At 42.7% G+C, this 22589-nt stretch overlaps 1 protein-coding gene across 6 annotated transcripts in view; it reads right to left on the bottom strand.

The window, feature by feature from the left end:
- Positions 1-20839, bottom strand: part of rin2a (Ras and Rab interactor 2a) — a 59355-nt gene extending 38516 nt beyond the window's left edge. For 3 of the 6 annotated variants that reach the window (XR_012947582.1, XR_012947583.1, XM_076077516.1), the window contains exons 1-3: positions 20649-20839; positions 7853-7938; positions 1312-1409 (exon numbers count right to left, since the gene is read on the bottom strand). Coding sequence is in view for 4 of the 6 variants with exons in the window: in XM_076077516.1 (XP_075933631.1) it covers positions 1312-1409; positions 7853-7912 (158 nt within the window). In the remaining 2 variants the exon portion in view is untranslated. The other 3 variants (XM_076077518.1, XM_076077517.1, XM_076077519.1) reach the window with 3 other exon arrangements.
- Between the last annotated feature and the right edge of the window lie 1750 nt (positions 20840-22589).

Here is a 22589-nt window from a genome sequence, read left to right as displayed (position 1 = left end):
GGTGAGTCAAGTTGCTAAGTTGGAGTACTTGAATTGTTCCATGTTCCTATACCAAAATAGACATTTGTAAAAAAGAGTGAGCCCTGCGTTAAAATAGCACAGGAGACAATCAACCGATAGTGGGCGCTACAAGAACACTTCAGGAGATGTTTGTTGGGAGGGCCAACTGTGGCTCAGTGGTATGACAGGGTGGTCCTTCAATCAGAGTCCGATCCCCGCTGCTAGTCCATGTCGATGTGTGGGACACTTAACCCCAAATTGCTCCCGTAGTTGTTCCTGCGGTGTGTGAATGTTTAATGCGTCTTTAGGATGCTCGGTTAACTTTGAGCTCTGTCTTTGTCACTCTGTCTTATAAGTTAACATGCGTGAAAAAAAAGTGTTCAAATGAAAAGGGGTGTGGTCAGAAAGTTATTGATTTCTAACGGAATGACTCATCACCCACTGAACACACTCGGTCCGACTTGATCCAATGAGCCGTCACGCCCAAATCATATTTGTAAGCAGCTCAATAACAGTAATGCTCCGTCTTCAGTCTCACTTTCAGAAACTTTGGATGAAGTGCATTGCTGCAGTGATAATATCCCTGCAGCAATGCTGCAATGGCTCATTTTTGTGTTCGAAGGAAATTCTGAAGTTCCTGGTAAATTTTGAAATCCGTCCAAGTCGTAGCTAGATCACACACAAACACACACAGGCGCATTAGTAAAATAAAATAAAATTCTAATATATTACTTTCTTTTGAAAGCCCCAAAACTGTTCCTGTGAGTGTTATACTATTAGATATTATATCACTAGATTATTGCTACTGGTGTAGTAGGTTGGGGTGGAGCTAATTCTTTACTGCTTTATACCGTTGGGTGGTTGTGCCAATAACAGTACATCATATTTTGGAACCGTATGCATGTTTTTATGTGAAAAACTACTTTTAATTATAGCTGTAAATAAATGTAGTAATAATAATAATCATTTCCCTCTGAAATATAGTAGAAGTAAATGTACTTGTTTACATTGTTTTATTACTACTGGTATAATAATCTGCCGACATCAGAACACACACCCACTGCACAACAGTCTTATCAGTATGTCACGCTATCTGCTGATACCTGACATAGCTCGGTGACGGCCGCATACTGACACAAAGCTATCACATTTCACACGTTACAATGTTTAAGGGCTTTAAAGAGTGCTCTCTGCTGGTGGTCATGGGGAACAGCACTGCATTAAATCAAATGGTAATGCTGGCTAGGACATAGAAAACTATGTATGTACACACACAGAAAACTGTACTCGGTGCAGACACACTGAGCTCACCCAAGGAGTGGATCTGTCTTGTGGTCTTCTTCAGGCTCTTTCTTTTTCCCCATTTCCTTCTTCAGTGTACCGATTTCCCAGGCAAATGAGTCGATCAACTACAAAGAAGACAAGAGGAACATCACCTTCATTTTGAGGAATGATAACAGCTCAGAGATCAGTTAAAAAAAACTAACAACACATCTGTCTGTGGAGGTGCTTTCAGGCGATGTGTTCAGGCGTTTCTACTTTTGAACTGGCTCTCATTTCTGCAAACTTTAAGTTTTGTGTGTGTGTGTGTGTGTGTGTGTGTGTGTGTGAGAGAGAGAGACAATCTCCCCTCAGCCTAACCACTTCCCATTGACCAACCAGAGTTACTAAAGAGGAACACTGGCAAGAAAATAATTCCTAAAAGCCTGTTTGTGAATGAACCTTCATGTATGAAACAGTTTGTCCCAGGAGACATGAATAAGTCAGCTCATTTAGTGATACAGAGAAACTACTTAAAGGTCTTCTATACGACATTCAGAGCATTAATATAGCAGCAAACCACTATCTGCTCTGTAAAGATAGAGTGGAGTAATGTGGACCTGAGCACAGTGGAGTGGCTTTCCTTCGGTGTGCGTTGTAATCCCAGCTCCGCTATGCTTTGTTGCGCGCTTTAGTGCATGTGAGCGTGCCCCGCTTGCTAGCTCATGGCTGCAATGGTTGCACCCCCCCCCACCCCTCTGGTTCCTCCCCAGGTAAGTAAGTAAGTAAGTAAGTACAATTTATTTATAAAGTGCTTTTTACAGACATAAGTCACAAAGTGCTTAACAGGGCAGAATTACAAACATAAAAAACACAATGTGACCATAGGGCCAATAATTTATATACACACAGAAAATACAAAATTAAAACATAGTTTAAAAGCAGGTCTAGGACATGGGTTTTACCCAAACGTCAGTCTAAAGAGGTGAGTTTTGAGCTGGTTTCTGAATGAGTTCACAGAAACAGCAAAGCGTAGGGTGCAGGCAGAGCATTCCACAGCCTCGGTGCTACTGCCTCAAAGGCTCGGTCACCACGGGTCTTAAGGCGAGTGTGTGGGACAGACAGAAGACCTAAAGCGTTTGACCTGAGAGCGCGGGCAGGTGAATAGGGGTGAAGTAGATCAGCTACATATGTAGGAGCCTGACCGTGTAGTGCTCTGTAAATGAAATCGACGCGGTGGACTCCTTCCGCTTCCTGGGCTCCATCATATCCCAGGACCTCAAGTGGGAGCTGAACATCAGCTCCATCACAAAGAAGGCTCACCAGAGGATGTACTTCCTGAGGCAGCTGAAGAAATTCAACCTGCCAAAGACAATGATGGTGCATTTCTACACAGCCATCATTGAGTCCATCCTCTGCTCCTCCATCACGGTCTGGTACGCTGCAGCCACTGCCAAGGACAAGGGCAGGCTGCAGCGCATCATTCGCTCTGCCGAGAGGGTGATTGGCTGCAATCTGCCGTCCCTCCAGGACTTGTTCACTTCAAGAACCCTGAAGCGAGCAAGAAACATTGTAGCCGACCCCTCTCACCCTGGACAAAAACTGTTCGTGCCCCTTACATCTGGTAGGAGGCTGAGGTCCATCAGGACCAAGACCTCACGCTACATGAACAGCTTCTTTCCATCCGCAGTCGGGCTCTGTTACCCCCACTGACTCTGTCATCCCCAGGACAAATTCCCACCGGTCACTCCCCTGCATCCCTTCTATTACACCCGACACTTTTACATTACATTACACCTACATCTCACTTGTTTATAGTTCTGTCATCTGTTTGTTGTTTATAGTCCTGTTATCTGTTCATTTGTGCATTTTATTTTTAGATTTCACTTTATTTTATATTTCATCTTTATCCATCCATCCATTTTCCTCTGCTTATCCAGGGTCGGGTCGCGGTGGCAGCAGGCCAAGCAGGCCGACCCAGACTTCCCTCTCACCGGCAACATGTTCCAGCTCATTCTGGGGGATCCCGAGGCGTTCCCAGGCCAGCTGGGAGATGTAACCCCCTCAGCGTGTTCTGGGTCTTCCAGAACACGCTTCCAGAACAGAACTGGTCTCTTCCCAGTTGGACGTGCCTGGAAAACCTCCAGTGGGAGGCGTCCAGGAGGCATCCTAATTAGATGCCCGAATCACCTCAGCTGACTCCTTTCGACGCGAAGGAGTAGCGGCTCGACTCCAAGCTCCCCCCTGATGACGAGCTCCTTACCCTATCTCTAAGGCCGAGCCCCGCCACCCTACGGAGGAAACTCATTTCGATTTGTCCTGGTGAGTAATCTGGAGGCAGCGTTTTGGATTACCTGCAAACGGTTAAGAGCAGCTACACTGAGTGATGAGAAAAGAGTGTTACAGTAGTCAATGCGTGAAGAGATAAATGTGTGTATGATCATCTCTAGTTCAGCTGTTGATACTACAGATCTCTATTTCTTAGGCTGAAGAAACAGGATCTGGACAGCTGCTTAACATGGGGGTCAAACGACATGGATCGATCAAAAATAACTGGGCAGCAGTGGAGAGTGGACCAATACTCTGCCTGATCGTAGGGACAACCTCATCTGGTGCAATAACTAGAACCTCCGTCTTATTGTCGTTGAGTTGTAAGCAGTTTTCTGCCGTCCAGTCTCTGATGGCATTGACACAGTCCAGGAGCCTAGTTAATGCGAGAGCCTCACTGGGTTTGAATGACAGATGGAGTTGGATATCATCTGCATATAAATGATAGGACACATTGTAACTTTGTAAACCCTTTTCGCTCTGTCAGCACTGCTGCCGTTGTAAGAGCTGTTAGCTGCGACCCGCCAACTCGGCAGTCTCCACGTTGAGAGCCGTGTGGAGGCACTAGATATGCTCTGAAGCTCAAAATTAGCACCTTTATGGTAAGACCAATGTTCCTCATATTGTTTAATTCACTCAAATGTAGCTTCAAGTTTTATTGGCCGTCATTCATTTTAAACCAAGTCCTTACATTTGGTTTGGCACCGCACACAAAATCTTCAAGTTTAAATAACATAACCCACTGAGGTTTCTATTTCACGTGTTGCAAATGATCTGCTTTTCAGCTGTTCTTTAAACTGTTTACTGAAAAGTCACTTTTAAATGTCATATCAACAATGTTTTTGAGGTTCTTAGCCTTTTTTTTGTTTTAGCTTAAAGTAAAGTGAGAGTTCCCTTAAAGGAACAGTTCAAGATAGTTGTGGGGAATGTTTGCATGTTAAATATGAAGCTACAGTCAGAAGCTGTAAATATTGGCTTAGCATAAAGACTGGAGACGGGAGGAAAACAGCGAGCCTGGTTTTGTTCGAAGGTAACTAAATAAGCCCAGTAATACATCTTTTACATTTAATGCATACACAAACCAGACCATGAAAAGAATCAATGAGTAAAAACAACAAACTACGGCAAACGTGCTGACAATATCATTGTGAATGTTATAAATTGCCCCTTTAACAAACCACTTCAACAGTAAACTTGTGAAATAATTATACATTTAAAAAAAATGGCAGGTCATCAAGTCAGGTTCTCAGAAATGAAAGAAACCAAAAAGAGAAAATTAGTCACTATTTCTTCATCTGGTGTCACTGGGAGCATGCCCCGACCTCAGCAAGTCACCTTCTGGTCCCAAAGTTTGGTCTGAAATTGATTGATTTCCACTATAGAGTGTCAAGATTAATACACAAAAGCTGATTAAGCCTGACAAATTAAAAATGGTCCTCAAAGGACGAGAAACTTTGCCTAATGTTTGAAGAAAAGAAAGTGGTCGAGAAGTAGTGCAGGAAGACTATGGAATGGATACGGCTCTGCTTGAAAAAGAGTGCGCAGAGGAGACCAAGAAAGAAGCGTGTTGAAAAGAAGGTCAAGTCCAGGCTGAGAGGTGAAAGTGCTGACGTCTCTCATGAGACCATTTTAGAGGATATACTGAAGCTTGAAAAGAGAGCGGATGATTGCTAGCTTAGAGAAGAGGTGAAAGACTGCAAAAAGAAAGCATTGACCTGGTGAAACAAAACAAGCAACAATGCAAAGAGAACAGCGAACTTAAAAATAGAGAAAGAGAAAGAAAGATACAGAATGCAGTCATGTCTCCGGATCAAAGACTTCAAGATGAAAGTATCAGATCTGGTGTTATTCAAATGCTTGTTGACATCATTCATGACTAAAGATGGCGTATGACTGTGATAGGTGGAAAAAGGATTCATGGGACATTGGAGCTCTATCTAAATGTTTCGTTACTGAGTGGGCCCATCAAACAAGTATTACACTTCATATGTTTTTGTGCTAGTGTTCATGGTAAATATTAAAATATATTTCATTCGGTTTGTTTTTTTGATTTGAAAAAAACAAAAGATGGAATAGACTTTTTACTATGTTATGATTTTGATAGTGGCTTTCTACCATATACAAAAATAATGTCATACTACCTCATAACACTCCAGTGGAACAAAACATACAGATTGCTCAGTAGAAAATCTGATGCATATGCATATGGGTAAAAGACAATAAGAAATGCGGGAAAATCTATTGCAACATATATTATGTAAAATAAGAATGAAAAAAAGACAAATAAACGCTTAACAGAAGTAAATAGAGGACTGGAGATCCAAAGGGATTTGGGTTGTGGCTCATTTTATAGATTACAATGCATATATATATACTGTATATATAATATTTAAATGATCTACTTATATAGGTCTTATTATTCCTGCGGGTGGTTGGCTTTTTTTACAGGAAATGTATTTGTCGATGAAGTTAGCGCTGACTGCAACAATTTCCGTAAAATAAAGAAATATTACAGGGTGTAATCTCAGTGAGCTGAACGAGAAAGAACAAGTTCTGATAGCTTTTGTTTCATAGGAAGACAGTACACAGTTATTTCCTTGGAATTTAGATTGAATCTCATTTGTTTTGTTTCATTTCTCAGTTATCTGTCTAGTTGGGCAATGTCTCCGTTGGGTTACATCAGGAAACAATTCCCTCAGCTGTTTCAAAGGAAATCACAAACGTTGAATCATTTGATTTGTCAAAGGCTCATTTGAGAATCACAATCTCAAACATTTCAAATGCCAGGAGCATCTTCTGAATTGAGTCCCTGACACGGACTGAAGAATAAAAAAATCAGAGTGTATTGGATTTTAAGGATTGGACTTGCTTTTGATTTCATAGGAACTTTTTTGTAAATTCAAAAGGCTTTATTGGCATGATTCAGATGCAGGGTAAATTATATTATATATATATATTATATTGTATTATCAGTATGCTGGGAGGAATTTGAAATACGAATTGAAAAACTACAAAAAAACACGAGTGTTTGAGATCAATGTCTGCAAGCAACAAGTTTGGCTGAGAAACACGATTGAACACATTTACCACAACAGATATTTAGAGTATGGACATGGTGGCTCCGCTGAGTCTCTACAGCAGCAGCCCTCTCTACACCTTAGTCCATAGTCCAGTATAGTCTTCAACTATACTGTCAAATTAAGGCAAAAAAATAAATGCTACAGCTCTTGCGGGAAATTTACGGTAACTTTTACAAGGAAACTGAGGCCGTATTTGACAAGGAGACTGCTGCTGACACGAGATAGGATACAGTGGCACTGTGCAGAAAATCAAGTGCCCACTGCATTCAAATAAAACCACCGTTAACTAATAACATCATCCTCATGAGGAAAGTATATGTTTGGAATATCAGAATTAACAGGAAGAAATAGGCTGGAGAGCTGCCCTCACTGGTAAACTATCTCTGAATCCATAACTGGTATCAAGCATAATATATTACTAGTGCTGAGCAACGATTACAATTTTTAATCGCATGATTTTTTTGCGATTAATTGCATTGTTATGCGCAAAGTTCAATAATGAATTCAAAAGTAATGTATTGCGCACTTTTATTTTAAAGTACTGCTATATGAACAAAAGGTCAATAACATTTGGTTTGTAAACACTTTAAACACATCAGGTTCTTGTTAGCAGCAGTATTCCCTTTACACAGTAGCAGTTATAACACAGTTATAATGATTCTGATCATAGATATTCAGCCGGTGTTCAACTTTATCTTCATGTGTGTAAGAGATGCAACACAAGAGGCACACAAACACAGCTGTTCACCACTCGCTGCCCGGTTTTTGTGTTAAAAATGTCCACTTAATAATAATAAAAAGAAAACTGCGTTAACGCGAGATAATATAATTGTCGGCATTAATTAATTAATGCGTTATCGCGATAATAACGCGTTAACTTGCCCAGCACTATATATTACATATGTACAATTCTAACAACTTAATTAGTACAGTAAATATATTATTGTAAAGCCTGTCTTGCACGTTTAAAGCCATCTATCTTGCTGTGGGGAGTTTCAGTAGCATCTCATAAGGTACCGCTCAAGGTTACGTCTTCCTTTAAAATAAACAGAAAACTGTTAAGCAATCTGAGAGAAAGTGAGCTTTACCAGAACAAGCAGAGATGATGAAGCCATCTCCTGCTCTTTCATCTTCTCAGTACCCCCCCCCCCCCCCCAACGTATACCTCTTTGAGTGGCACCTACCTTGAAGAAACTGCCTTTCCTCTCCGGCTTGCGAGGTTGACTCATGATACCGGTGGACATGGTGTCTTTAGAGCCTCTGTCTGTCTCTGTCTGTGGACAAAAGAGGACATTAGAGCTGTACATGGAAAGAAAAACTAAACAAAGTTTTCTGTTTTGTCCACTCAAGGTCCGCCTCATAGGAGATTCATGAAGACAATAGTGGTTTAAAAGAGATATTACTGCAGCTCTGAGACACGTTGATTCTCTCCTTGTTGCCATTTTGCCACTTCTTAAGAAAAGAATGTTGGTTGAATGTTGGTTGAATGTTGGTTGTGTGATCAGGGAAAAAGTACAAAAAAAGCCTAGAGCAATCAAAACAGCACTAGTTCCTGATCTGTTCAGCCAGCCAATTGCTGTTTTTAATTTTAAAAAATGAATAAGGATAGTTGAAAGGATCGCTTACGCTTGAGCTTATAAACTGTCTTTAGTGCCTTGTTGGTACGGAGCAGGTGGAACTCTAAAAAGCCTCTCAGCAGAGACTAGCTGGTGAACATGGTGCAGCATTTAGCAGCTAAACACACCACAAACAGAGCTCAAAGAGAGAGAACATGTGACCTCCACAAACACCACTCCAAATCAATCGTTACAATAAGCAACTGTTTGCTAACAGTATTGCCATATCAACTTATAAGATGATGATATGACAATGTTGTAATGAATGAATGTCTCATTCTGTATCAGATTGTTCACACTATTTTCATTGAGGCTGTATGATATTGACAGGGGGTACTTCTCAAGTCTCTAAGGGTACATCTCAAGTCTCTTAATTGCATCCTCGTTTCCCTCACTTGCGTCCTTTCCTTGCGTCTTAGTCCCTCCCACCAGGGATGCTTGGAGGAAACCATGCGAGGAGAGAGGAAACGAGGAAATATGTTTTAAGAGACATGAGACGTCCTTTCCTCAGTTGCGTCACGTGAAGCGACGTCTGTTTCTGATGACGGAGGATCAGCTGATCACAGCTGGATCAGCTGTCAGTCGGCTTTAACAGCTGGAGAGACTTTTGATAAGTTTGTGTCTGTTCACATGATCACTGCACTTAATAATAGTAACTAATAACACTAATAACTAATAAAGACACACAGTAATCACCACTGTAGAGGTGTTTCTCTCTGTAGTCTGTTAACAAACTGTGTCCTGTGTTCTGTTTATAAGCACAGGATCCATTTCTACCGGCGGAATGCGATCGTCTTATTTATGAATTATTTGCATCTGTACGTTTTGAAATTCAGATTGTGACGTCATTATTAAATAACCTAGAATATGATTATAGTTTCTCTTAAATGATAAAACTCATCAAACACTCAGGAATGATGTAAAAAGTGTATCGTCTCTCCAGCTCTCTCTGACTTTAATTGTATTCATAATAAAAGTTATTGAGGGAAATATCAGATCATGAAAACAAAAATATTTCTAATAAATGAAGAAAGTTGTTTGTGGTCCTTTTGTTGTTCAGACTACAATGAACATTTATTTAAACCAGATGTTGAATCAGAAACCTAATCAAATATAAAGCTTGAGTTTATTCTGTGATCTGTCTTCACTCTGGTGTTAAACTCAGTCAGTCAGTCCGATCGGCTGCAGCGTCCAATCACATAACAGATGAACAGTGAGGGGGCGTGTCGGCCGTTAAAAGACTTCCTGGAAGTCTGTTCTCTTGGTTCCTCGCTCATGGCTCCTCCGAGGTCCCTCCTCCATCCTCGCTCCTCAGAGCTACATTAGAGCTTTGGGACGGCCGTCAATATGGAGGCGCAGAAACAACTTCTGGTTCAAGCGAGGATCGAGGAGCGGGAAAACGACAATTAAGAGACTTGAGAAGTACCCTGAGTTAAATATTTAAGCCCAATACTTCCTTGGTCGCACTATTCCATCAAAATGTCAAAAACATTTATTTTTTTAATGGATTCAGCATTTGGCTGTCCAACACAAGTTTGTAATGGCTCACCAACCAGAGGGTCAGTGGGGTGGAAAGGGTTAAAGGTCAGTCATGTGTTGTTTTAATGCAACCAGCCTCTTTACCTGGAGTCAAACATGTGCTGTTTTACCTGCAACCACAGCCAACAGGGAAGTGAGGGGAACTGAACACACACCTCCTCCATGGTTGCAGTCAGCTAGGAACAACAATTACTGAAGTCAGAAGGAAACAAACAAGCTCACAAGAGTCTCGTCTTCATCTTAAATGGAGCTCTGACAGCAATTTGTCTCAAAACCACAATTACCAACCCCTGTGAGCCTGATGTGAGCCAGTTGTGTCCATGCAAACACCTCCAAGACCTCCCTTCTAAGATGGAAGAGGAAAACACCATCTGGGTCATTTACTGATCCACTGACACTTCAACAACAGTGCTTGGACAGGAGATCGCTGTGAAAGCTCAAATCTTACAGTACTGTGGGACGGACTGGCGTGTTCACACAACCGTTCTAATCACATCCTATCAAAACGTGCATTTTCCTCCCAAAGCCTGCAACACATGTCAGTTTGACATGTCTGAAAGCTCTCTGTTGGTTGGACCCATTCCCCTCCACTCCCTGTGTATGATTTAGCTTTAGTCTTAATACTTCTGCATCCAAGATTACGTGGATAACATTTTGTGGGATATTTACCAAATATTTTCCATAGGTATTGCTATGAATGCAGGGTGAGACCAGCCTGACGCCTTTAACACATTCAGTAATTTTCACTTCATGCAGTTATTGGCCAGTTGTGCAGAGGCAATAAAAGTAAGCAAGGTTTTGGACTGATCACTGATATAATGCAGGCTCCTCAGCGATACAATCTATGGAGGAATTGTTCATTTAAAAGGCCATCGAACATAGAGTCATGAGACCCAGTGGAAAAGGACATTGTTTTAACACCAAATACTGACAGAATAATGAAAGCAAACTGGTCCTGGCTATGAGGGAAACAGTAGTCCCAACCGATCACACATGTACAGTGAGTAGCTAGAAGGCCTGCAGCTTTTGGGCTATGGAAAAAAATAAAAGTTTTCCGTGTTTTTTACTGACGTGCGTATATGTACAACAACAGTGCTATTTCCTGGAAAGCAACAGAAGCCACAGAGTGACAGAAGGCATGCAAGCTTGCTGGTTTTATTGGAGTTTGTTTATCTCCTGTCTCTCTCACTCCACCTTTCCTCCTCACTTCTCTAGTGGGGTCTCAGTTAAAACCAAGCAGAAGAGAGAGTGTGTGTGTGTGAGACTGTGTTTATGGTCCCTGCCTGGTCAACAGGAAGGCCCTTGTGGTTGTCAGTCTAGGAAAAACAAACAGTGGACAGCTAGTGATACACTAAATGGTCCCTGAGTCACTGACCTACAGACAAACACTATTAAAAGGGGCCCTTCACCCAGAATTACAAAACATATCCATAGCTGTCTGGAGCCATGCAGATGGTTTTAGATTTGCTCATCAAAGCTTTCTTTCTTTCTTTCACTTGTCATCCATTTGTACATACACAGGGATTATACTGCATGTGACAATTAGTCACTTCAGTTTGGAACGGCCGTCACGACGATACAACTCAACAAAGCTGCTGGGTCTCTACAGTTGAAATACTAACGAAGAAGACGGAATGGGGAAGTGGGAAAATGAATCACGCCTGTGTGTGTTAACAGCAGCCACATATACAGTGTCCCATGAATGTCCCAGACTCAACTGTGAAGAGAAGCTCGCTGCTTAATACGGCTACAGGTCAAAAGCGAAGTAATTCTGACTTCAAGCAGTTGAGAGTTTGGGTTCCGCTGTCTGTAACAAATAAGGTGAGCCTCTTCAACCTGTGCTTTCACACTCTGAGTAATTTAACAGTGTGTTGAAAAACAGCAGCAAGGCAATGTCGGATTCTACAATCAGGACCTCACAGGAGGATCTGAGACGAGTTATATCCTCTAACCTACGAGCCAAATTCCCTTTACAACGTATAGTAGAAACTATGCATCTGTCACATGTGTTGTGGTCCAGGTCCTGGTATTAGCTGATGCTGGACAATCCTTGTATTAGACTGTGATAAAGCAGATATACATGCATGTTAGTCCACTATGTTACAAAACAAATAACTTCAAAGTCTTTTACTTTGAAAATGTGCATTTCACATCTTGTTATTACTATTTGTGTACTGAAATTGTAATACTTACATTTCAACGGATTACAAATGGCCACGCAAAGGAAAGTTTCATCATTTATGGCAGTGCTACGTTATAACTGAACTAATTGAAGCCCAGGATTCCATTTTCTATCAAGGCGCTTGTCCTGTGTGTATGGGCCAGCTAGTGCTGGGCGGTATGACCAAGAATGTGTATCACGGTATTTTGTAAGATTCTGGCGGTTTCCCGGTATTTTTTTTTCTCGCGTTAACGCATTAATTAATTAACGCCGAAAACTAACACAAGAACCGGCCGGCCAACCAGCCAGTGAGCGGTGAGCAGCTGTTTGTGTGGCGTGTCTTCCGTCACTTCCTGTTTCCTTCACCTACATTCTCCTGGGTCCTAAATCCCTCCATGTACAGCTTCTTATTGTTTGCAAACAGTGGTTGCGCAACTCCCAGTCATCACTGACACTGATGAAGTGCACCGTAAGACATACCTTGGATCCAGTGTTTTAATCATTGCTCTGAACCCATCTTTATCGACTGTCTGTAGCGGGACCATGTCCTTGCAGTGCTGGATCGTTATTGCGTCCGTAATGTCACGCCAACCGCTTGTTTTTTTTTGTCATAAGCAGTGCCTCGAGCAAGTGTCTCTTGAACCGATGTCTGACCCTTTGGCTTCACTGTTTCACTCGCACTGACATTACTGGTTGACGGCCTCGAATCTGAGGACCGTAATCGCATACACTCTTCGTATTCCAACACGTTTTCGGCTGAGGTGATGATAGATAGATAGATAGATGTATACTTTATTCATCCCCTGGGGGAAATTTGTTTGTAGCAGCAGCAAGCAAAGTTACAGAGTAAACATAAAAATATGAAAGATGCTCAATATATACAATACAATAAGATAACAGAGCAGAATATAATAAAATAAAAACTGCACAGTATGTACAATAAAATAGAATGGTATTAAGTTAACTAACTAGGTAAAAAACAGTAGTGCAAGGATCACCAACAGCAAACAACAACAGTTAGCAGTGTTATAGTCTTGTGTTTGATTTGGCCAGAGGTGATTTATTGTACAGTCTAATAGCAGAGGGCAGGAATGTTCTCCTGTATCGGTCCTTGTGACAGCGGAGCTGGATCAGTCTGTTGGAGAAAGTGCTCCGCTGTCCTAGCAGTAGGTGGTGGAGAGGGTGGTCCGGGTTATCCAATATGAATAATAGTTTCTTCAGTGTCCTCCTCTCCACCACCTGTTCCAGATAGTCTTGTTTACAACCAATGATGGAGCCGGCCTTCTTAACAAGTTTGTTCAGTCTGTTGGTGTCTCCCCCAGCAGACTACGGCGAAGTACAGTGCACTGGCCACAACAGACTGGTAGAACATCTCCAGCATCTTGCTGCACACGTTGAAGGATCGAAGTTTCCTCAAGAAAAAGAGTTGACGCATCCCCTTCTTGTACACAGCGTTGATGTTGGTCTTCCAGTTCAGTCTGCTGTCGATGGAGACACCCAGGTACTTGTACTCCTCCACCATGTCCACATCCTCTCCCAGAACTCTCAGCGTTTGTGGAGTTGTCGTCTTCCTCCTGAAGTCGACCACCATCTCTCTGGTCTTGGCCAAGTTCAGACGCAGGTGATTTCTACCGGCCCACTCCACAAAGTCATCCACTACTGCCCTGTACTCCTCCTCCCGTCCGTCCCATATACACCCGACCACTGCAGAGTCATCAGAGAACTTCTGCAGATGGCATGACCCAGAGTTGTAATGGAAGTCAGTGGTGTACATGGTGAACAGGAAGGGAGACACAACAGTTCCCTGTGGGGCTCCAATATCACTGACCACCACATCAGACAGCACCACGGCCCAGTCGGACAAACTGTGGTCTGCCCGTGAGGTAGTCAGTGATCCAGGAGACGGTGGAAGCGTTAACCCCCACCACCCGCAGCTTCTCACTCAGCAGCACTGGTTGGATGGTGTTAAATGCACTGGAGAAATCAAAGAAAGTGATTCTCACAGAGCCACCGGTTCCATCCAGGTGCGACTGAGCTCGTTGCAGCAGGTAGATGATGGCGTCGTCCACCCCCACATGAGGCTTGTACGCAAATTGCAGAGGGTCCAGTGATGATTTCACCTGCGGACGGAGGTGGGCCAAGACCAGCACCTTTATCACATGAGATGTGAGGGCAACTGGTCGGTAGTCATTGAGGCTAGATGGTGTCTTTTTTGGTACAGGAACCAGGCACGACGTCTTCCACAGCACCGGGACTTCCTCCTGCATCAGGCTCAGGTTGAAGAGGTGTTGCAGGACATCAGACAGCTGGACGGCACAGGTCTTCAGGACCCTGGGGCTGATGCCATCAGGTCCTTCAGCTTTGCCTTGGTGGAGTCTCTCCAGCTGTCTCCTAACCTGGCCAGTCGTCACGGAGAGGGGGGGAGGGTGGAAGAGCCCTTTGATGTTGAGGGCTCTGTGTCCATGCAGCTCACCAGGGGGGACCGAGGGGGAGGTGTTTGGGAGGTGTGGTGTGTGGAGGAGACAGATGAGGGCTCTGAGCTAAACCTATTGAAGAAAGAGTTTAGCTCGTTGGCCCTCTCCAGGGAGCCCCCTGGTTGTCTCCCTCCAACCTTGAAGCCAGTAATCTGCTTCATCCCCGTCCACACCTCCCTCACATTGTTCTGCTGGAGTTTGGCCTCCAGCTTCCTCCTGTAGGAGTCCTTGCACTCTGATCTTTATCTTCAGGTCGCGCTGGACTCTCCTTAGCTCGTCCCTGTCCCCAGACCTGAAAGCTGCTTTCTTCTTATTAAGAAGAGCTTTCAGGTCACTGGTGATCCATGGCTTGTTATTGGGGAAGCAGCGTACAGTCCGGGATGGTATGACGGTCTGTTCACAGAATTTGATGTATTCTGTGATACAGTCCGTCATGCTGTTGATGTCCTCCCCATGTGGTCCACAAAGCACATCCCACTCCGTCGACTCAAAGCAGTCCTGCAGGGCATCATTAGCCTCCTGAGACCACCTCCTCACAGTGCTGGTGGTCACAGGCAGCCTCTGCACCAGAGGAACATACTTTGGTGTTAACAGGATCAGGTTGTGGTCGGACCTGCCAAGGGGGGGGAAGGGCAGTGGCACTGTATGCATCATTGCATTTGCATACAGAAGGTCCAGAGTGTTATTGTTCCTTGTGGGGCAGTCAACATACTGGTGAAAAGTTGGCAGGGCATTATCCAGATTGGTGTGGTTAAAGTCTCCAGTAATTGCCAGAAAAGCACCAGCATGTTGACTCTGCAGTCCAGATACAGTGGAGTGAATGGTGACCACTGCTGCCTCAGCGTCAGCTGATGGGGGGACGTACACAGCCACAACAATGGCGGACGTGAACTCCCTCAGCAAATAATATGGACGCATCCCCACGGCTAACAGTTCAATGTCCGGGCTACAGAAGCGTTCCTTCACACACACATGGTCGCAATTGCACCACCTCTCGTTCACATACACTGCAATCCCGCCACCCCTCTTCTTACCGCTCAGTACAACGTCTCTGTCCGCCCGAACAGTCCTGAAGCCGGGCACCGACGCACTGTGGTCCGGGAAATCCGCGTGCAGCCATGTCTCTGTGAAACACATGACGCTACACTCACGGAAGTCCCTCTCAGTCTTTACCAGCATGCCGAGCTCGTCTGTCTTATTCGCCAAAGGTGATGGAGTAAATTGCTAGTGTTGCCACCAGAGGCAACAACAGCGGCTCGACAAACTTTACAATATATCGTCTGCTATTTGAAGGTTTTTTGGTTTTAAAAAATCTGACGTACATCAGTAGACACAGCGCCTCTCTTGGGCACAAATTGTATCGGTGCATCTCCGGTCTCTATTTGTTCCTCCTGCATCGCTCTTCTCTGTTCTTTAATGTAGCGACGGAGCTTCTTCTAGCTGTTGGCAGACTGTTGTGCTGTACCCAGCATGCAGTTCGGCAGTGTAATTTTATAAATGTACAATTATTACTGTTCCAAATTGTTTGTGTCACAAACTGTTGTGTCGTGGTGTTTTGTCCTGTTAAAGAGCATTAGTTGTGGGTTATTAATTGTTATAAAGTTATAACCAGGACTAGGGGTCCCTCTCAATACAGTTAAGACAACTAGCTCCGACCGTAACGCCCTCAGTGGCGAACAATATGTTTTGCTGCCTGTTGAAGAGTGACAGAAGTTGTTTCGGCTATGCACCGGTATGGCAGTATATGAAAAATTGATATCATACGGGAAATTAAAACCGGTATACCTCCCAGCACTAGGGCCAGGACACACTCATCTTAGACAGCTGATTCATAACTCATAGTTAAGTGCGTATGAACCGCCTGCTCAGTGTGTGTGTGTGCGTGTGGCAGGGATTCTACTTTTCTGTAGTGTGTTAATCCGTCTGAATGGTGAATGCTTATTAATCTTCGACCTGTCATGCCCATAAACACTCTTACGGTCTTCTAATTTCCTGTTTCCAGATTCTTTTTGACAGCTGGTGTACCTGGAATCAGATGGTTTGACACGTCGTCTGACTACGTCTGAAAGAATAACTGTTTCTTGAAGGAGGGGTGAAATAATGGTGAATATCTCGCAGCTCGGTGCAGCCTGAGGCCCCTGCCTGTCCAGGCCTGTCTGTTTAGATGCAGCTGAAGCTACTGGAGCTTTGAGTTGACACACATTACCTCAACCACAAGCATCTGTGGAACACCTCACTCTGTAGCGAATCGTTTTAGCACGCTAGCTTTTGTTGGTGTGATTGGACCTAGATTATTCACCTTTACATCTAAATTCAAATTTCACTATGACAATTGTTCTTTAGCTTTTTTAATAAATAACATGTGTGTATGATCTCCCCATCACCTTCTGGTGCTTAAATTCCTTTCCACGCATACAGACCACAAACCGGTTTCAGCATCGTTTTCGAATTGATCTCCGTCCAGACTAAAACGCCTGAAAATGAATATCACGTGACTCTTCACGTACACTGGGCATGCGCGCGGGTGTCGATGTAAACAGGAAGTAGATTGGTTGCTTAGTTAAAAAAAATACGATAGAGTAATAAAGTAGTCTTTAATAATGAAAAGTCGTGTTTGATACTTAAGATCTTCTCTAAAATCTTCCTCGATGAACTCAAACAGACAGTTCGTGGAAAGTTTTTGAAGTTTTATTTTTCAGACTTAGTTACAGCGCTGCAGGTCTTGCTCTATATCTCTCTCTCACACATCAAATTTACTTTAAAATCAACACTTACACACAAAGGTTTACTAGATTATGATCCATAAATGTGGTCAACACACGTCTCTCCCTCGTTTCCTCTCGGTTTCGTTGTTGTCTGTTCTCACTCGTAGCTCTGCTGGTGTCTGAAGTCTGTCTACTGGAGAGCAATCAATGTTTTGTTCCTTTATAGTTTATGTGTGGACTTCACAATAGTTAAGAAATAATAAGAATAAACAATAATAAGAAAAGGAAAGTCCTCCGTTTTGTGTCCATCACCATCCCTAAAGCCTCCAACAGTGACTTCAGACGGCCGCTCCGTAGGTCTGATAACGCCGCTGGACACGCCGCTCACTAATCGCTCCAATAACAGCTGCTTCCTCCGTAATAATGCAGAATTTAACTGAACAACAGCTGCTAGTAAAGACAACACGGTCAGCAACACCTGTAATCAGTTGTCCATATTGAATTAACCTGGTAGTCGATCGGTAATCAATGTTGTTGTTTGTGAGCTTCCGGGTAAGGGTCAGGTGATAGGGGAGTGACGAATCAGGGAAGGACATGTCATGACTGCTAAGAACCAATCAAGTAGCGAACGCGGGTGTAGGCGTCATCTAGTGCTGGGCGGTATACCGGTACCGGTTTTAATTTCCCGTATGATATAAATTTTTCACACACCGTCATACCGGTGCATAGCCGAAACAACTGCTGTCACTCCGACAGGCAGCAGAATATATTGTTCGCCACTATGAGCGCTACGGTCGGAGCTAGTTGTCTTGAGGGACCCCTAATCATGGTTATAACTTTATAACACAACAATTAATAACCCACAACTAACGCTCTTTAACAGGGCAAAACACCATGACACAACAGTTTGTGACACATAAACAATTTGTAACACTAATAATTGTACATTTATAAAATTACACCGCCGAACGGCATGCTGGGTACAGCTCGCTAGCTAGCCCGGTAGCACAACAGTCTGCTAACAGCTGGGAGAGGCTCCGTCGCTACAGTAACATTACATTAAAGAACAGAAAAGACAGACCGGAGATGCACCGATAAAGTCTGTGCCCAAGAGAGGAGCTGTGCGTCGGATTTGAGGCCGCCAACCAGTAACGTTAGCGCAAGTGAAACAGTGAAGCCAAAGGGTCAGACATCGCTTGAAGAGGCATTTGCTCGAGGCACTGCATATGACAAGAAAAGCAAGCGGTGGAGCGACATTACGAACGCAATAACGACCCAGCTATGCAAGGACATGGTCCCGCTACAGACAGTCGAGAAAGACGGGTTCAGAGCAATGATTAAAACACTGGATTCAAGGTACAGTGGGTACGGAAAGTATTCAGACCCCTTTAAATTTTTCAGTCTTTGTTTCATTGCAGCCATTTGCTAAAATCAAAAAAGTTAATTTTATTTCTCATTAATGTACACTCAGCACCCCATCTTGACAGAAAAAAACAGAAATGTAGAAATTTTTGCAAATTTATTAAAAAAGAAAAACTGAAATATCACATGGTCATAAGTATTCAGACCCTTTGCTCAGTATTGAGCAGAAGCACCCTTTTGAGCTAGTACAGCCATGAGTCTTCTTGGGAATGATGCAACAAGTTTTCACGGCAGCTCCTCCGTGCTGAACGGTACGTGCTTTCACGTCAGAGTCTAAACACCAGAAAAGTCTCCAACAACACCAGAAAAAGTAGCTAGATTTGTCGCTAGTAGCTTTTGACAAAAAAAGTCGCCATGAGGGTTTGGAAAGTCGCCAGATTTAGCGAGAAAGTCGCCAAGTTGGCAGCACTGCTGCAGTGTTGCTGGATTGATTTGTTGCTTTGTTGTCATATGAATATATGTGACTGGTTCTTGTGAGTTTGTTCTTGTCGTGTTAATTACATTGATTCTGACTATATGCATCATTGTCCGTTATTACAAAGCATCCCGTCATCGCGGGTTTAGGGTCGGACATTTGATTCTCTGTTTGGGGTTTTGTTTTCTTTAACAAAGCAAGAATGAAGGTCTGGAGAAATTGGGTTTGTGTGGCGATTGCTTTAGCCTGTTTGAATCAGTCGGGAACAGCTAAACGCTGTGGGGAGAGTGTAGCGTGTTTGCTGCTATTCTTTTCCGCTAAGCTAGTTTAGCATCGCGTGTATAATGTTTTTCTTCCGGGGTCGGAGTGTCAGACAGCTGTCTGTTACGTCATGTGGGTTGCCAGTTTGAGCAAAGTCCACCGAAAACATATTTCCCACAATTTAAGCTTGTGCATTTTCCAAACGCACTAGTATTATTCAAACGTATTGTTCGGTTCGTAAGCCTCCTACCGAACAGTTTAATACACGTGTAGTTACACCCCTATAAACAAATAATAACCGTAGCTGTGGCGCCATAATGAGGTTATTAGGAGATGGAACTGTAGTCGGACAGCACTGAAGGCCCAGGTATAAAATGCACGGCCCGCCACTGATATAATGCAAACGTATATTCCAGTGATACTATATTGATGTCTAAAAATCCAAGAGGACTTCTTGAAAACCCGATAAAGAAAGCGAAGAGAAAACAAATTACAAAAGTGTGACTCCACCTGAGCAAAGAGAGGGAGTCACACATGGAACCAGGCTGAGACCAACGCTCTCTTCAGGAAGTCCTGGTTCAAGGTAGACAACTCATCTCTGAGCACATCAGCAGACCTTTGAGGACATTAAAAAACAGTCTTGGCTTGGACTAGGAAATAAAAAAGGAAGGGAGACGACATGGTCCAGAGATAATTATTAATAAATAACAGTTAATTATCCCTGATAACTAACGCTTTACAATCCGAGAACCCAGCAAAGGCCCGGCAGCAACTTTTGAACAGCAATCCAATTACCATGCAAATACTAGACAAAATACACAGCGACCTGTAGCTGGAGACTTCCAGGGGGACTTGGGTCACCAGCTACAAAACAGATACATGTATATATTTAACAGGCAAGTTACCATGCTTACCAGGATTACCATGCTGAAGTGAAATATCACACTGCTCACATATCAACAGATGCTCCAGGCTATGAAACGTGTTTTATTGTCTGTTAAATCACATCTCTTGTTGAACACTCCACATGTATAAAAAGCTGTGTAACTTCTAAATCTACACAAGATGTGTGTGTGTGGTAAAAGATATGAATCACCAAGTACGCATATGTACAGCAGACACCAAACTCAATCATTAAATCGGTCTATTTAACACACTAAACCTTCAACAATGACATATTTGCAAACGTTACGTCGTTTGTATTTCATTATTTACATTATTTACATGCACTGACGTCGGGCGACAGGTGGTGAGAACTCGTCCCGCAGGATTCCTCGCGCACAATGCTGCAACAATGAAATAGTGAGCAGAAGACGGAGAGACACGGAGCGGACTGGAGTTTGGACGTTGTTAGCAGAAAGTTAGCACAAAGGAAGCTGACCTTAACTTGCCTGTTAAGTTGAGTGTTTCCTCAGTCTGAAGAGAGAAAGCTCCGCTGCTCCGGCGAGTGGTGTGACGTGTACATGACATCATAGCTCCACGTCTTGTTGTATGTTGTGATGATGAAGAAGTATTTATTATACTTTCATGCGAGGAAGAACAAGTACACGGCTTGTGCCTCCATGGTCCCTAAAGTCTTCTGAGTTGTCCGTAGTGTAACACAAGCCACAAGATGAAACTACTTCCGTTTGCACCTTTCAAAATAAAATACAGCAGCGTAAAGCAGCATACTCTGTGTTTTTATAAAATGTCTACTTTATTTTTGGATCCGCAATGTGTCCCCAAAAAATCACCCCATCTAAACTATACTATCCCATAGACAAAATTACTTCAACTAATTCGATTATTTTCAGAATAACTGAGGCGCTATTATTCTTTCTCTTCTCCATATTACCCAGTTCCCAGCAGTCAGATCAGTCAATAACCCAGACAATAGAGTCAAGTTAGAAAACTGCACACACAAACAGAATAGAAAACAAATATTAATATTTGACAGTAAAGATTGAATCTAGTTTATCATGTATAAATCACTTATCAAATTTAGCCTGGTCGAATAGCCCTCATGGTGCACATCTGTGTGAAGCAGCAGTATTTATTTTCTGACATTTTACAAGTCTTTTATTTCAAAGGTAAAGCCCAACTACTTCCGGAGGTTTTCTTCTTCTAACTGGCTAGCTTGACACCACTGCCCCCCCCAAAACAATTATTAACTTTCACATCACGTGTCCCGTCTGGGAACATGTTAGAAGTCCCTCCACTGAGCTCGAGGGTTTAGTCAAGCGCAACAACAACATTTCAAAAAGGAACCAAGAGCGGTTAAAATGTGTTTTCTGACCATAAAAATGATAAAGCAACAAACCAAAACGTGAAAGATGCAGTGCAATTTGTATAACTGAAATAGGAGAAAGTTTGTAATTTATTTATTTATTTATTTATTTTTCAGGGACAATGCACACTAATCAACAGTTGCACTGTAAGTGAGCCAGAGTTAGCCAGAGAGGCTAATTTCCATCTGCTGTCCCCGGCCAGATGTTTCAAGGCAGCCTAAAATAACAAAGTCTCAAATTGAAACGGAATTAAAATTCATAGAGAAACAGACAGCAACATATAGACAAAACCAATACACAGCAAAAGAAAAGTGTACGACATTAAAGCAGAGCAGACATAACAGGTTTCAGCATGCGTCACACAGAACAGACCCACTGCATGAAGGAGTTTGGAAAGCTTTTCAGAATCTGAGGTTGCTGCCTGACACTTATTTGTATACATATTGTTCAAAGTAACAAAAAAACCTTCATAACAAAAACTAAGAGTTAAAACTGGTCTATTTGTATTTGCGTTCTTTAAGCTGATGTACTGTAGTTATCGTTGTTTATGTGCTAATGAGCTGCATCTCAATTTAGACCGTAAACCACATTTATCAATGGAAGATAAGGCTGAATACTGCATGTTTTTGACAGTATTTTCCCTCCCTCGTACTTACAGAAACACCATGTAAAAGGCTATAAGTTATATGCAAGTGCTTTTGGCATCAGCTACCTTCTTCAAAGCTTCTAAATCTTTGCAACCTCCATCAAATAAAGTTATTGTTAAAAGCTGTAAAACAAACCATGAATGCCTCTTAAACAAGCACGTGTGACACGCTAGTTATTTCATGTGTGCTTAAACTTTAAACTAATCTGCAGCACTACCCAACTATCGTGTAATCATATTAATAATACGTCATAATACGTTTTCTTCAGTAAGCAACTCACTATTCACATCTTAAGGAAAAAGGCATCTGTGAAGGCGAGCTCTTAAAATTCTTTTTACATAATGAACTGATATATTCCTGACATGTTTCCATTTTCCAGGTTATTAAAAATGATTTATGTGCCTTTTTTAAAAT

The sequence above is a fragment of the Anarhichas minor genome, unplaced genomic scaffold, assembly GCF_050575085.1.
Source record: "Anarhichas minor isolate MPS153535 unplaced genomic scaffold, ASM5057508v1 ptg000060l, whole genome shotgun sequence".
Classification (NCBI taxonomy): Eukaryota; Metazoa; Chordata; class Actinopteri; order Perciformes; family Anarhichadidae; genus Anarhichas; species Anarhichas minor.
The sequence above is the reverse complement of the archived record's forward strand: the minus strand, read 5'-3'. Positions and strand labels throughout refer to the sequence as shown.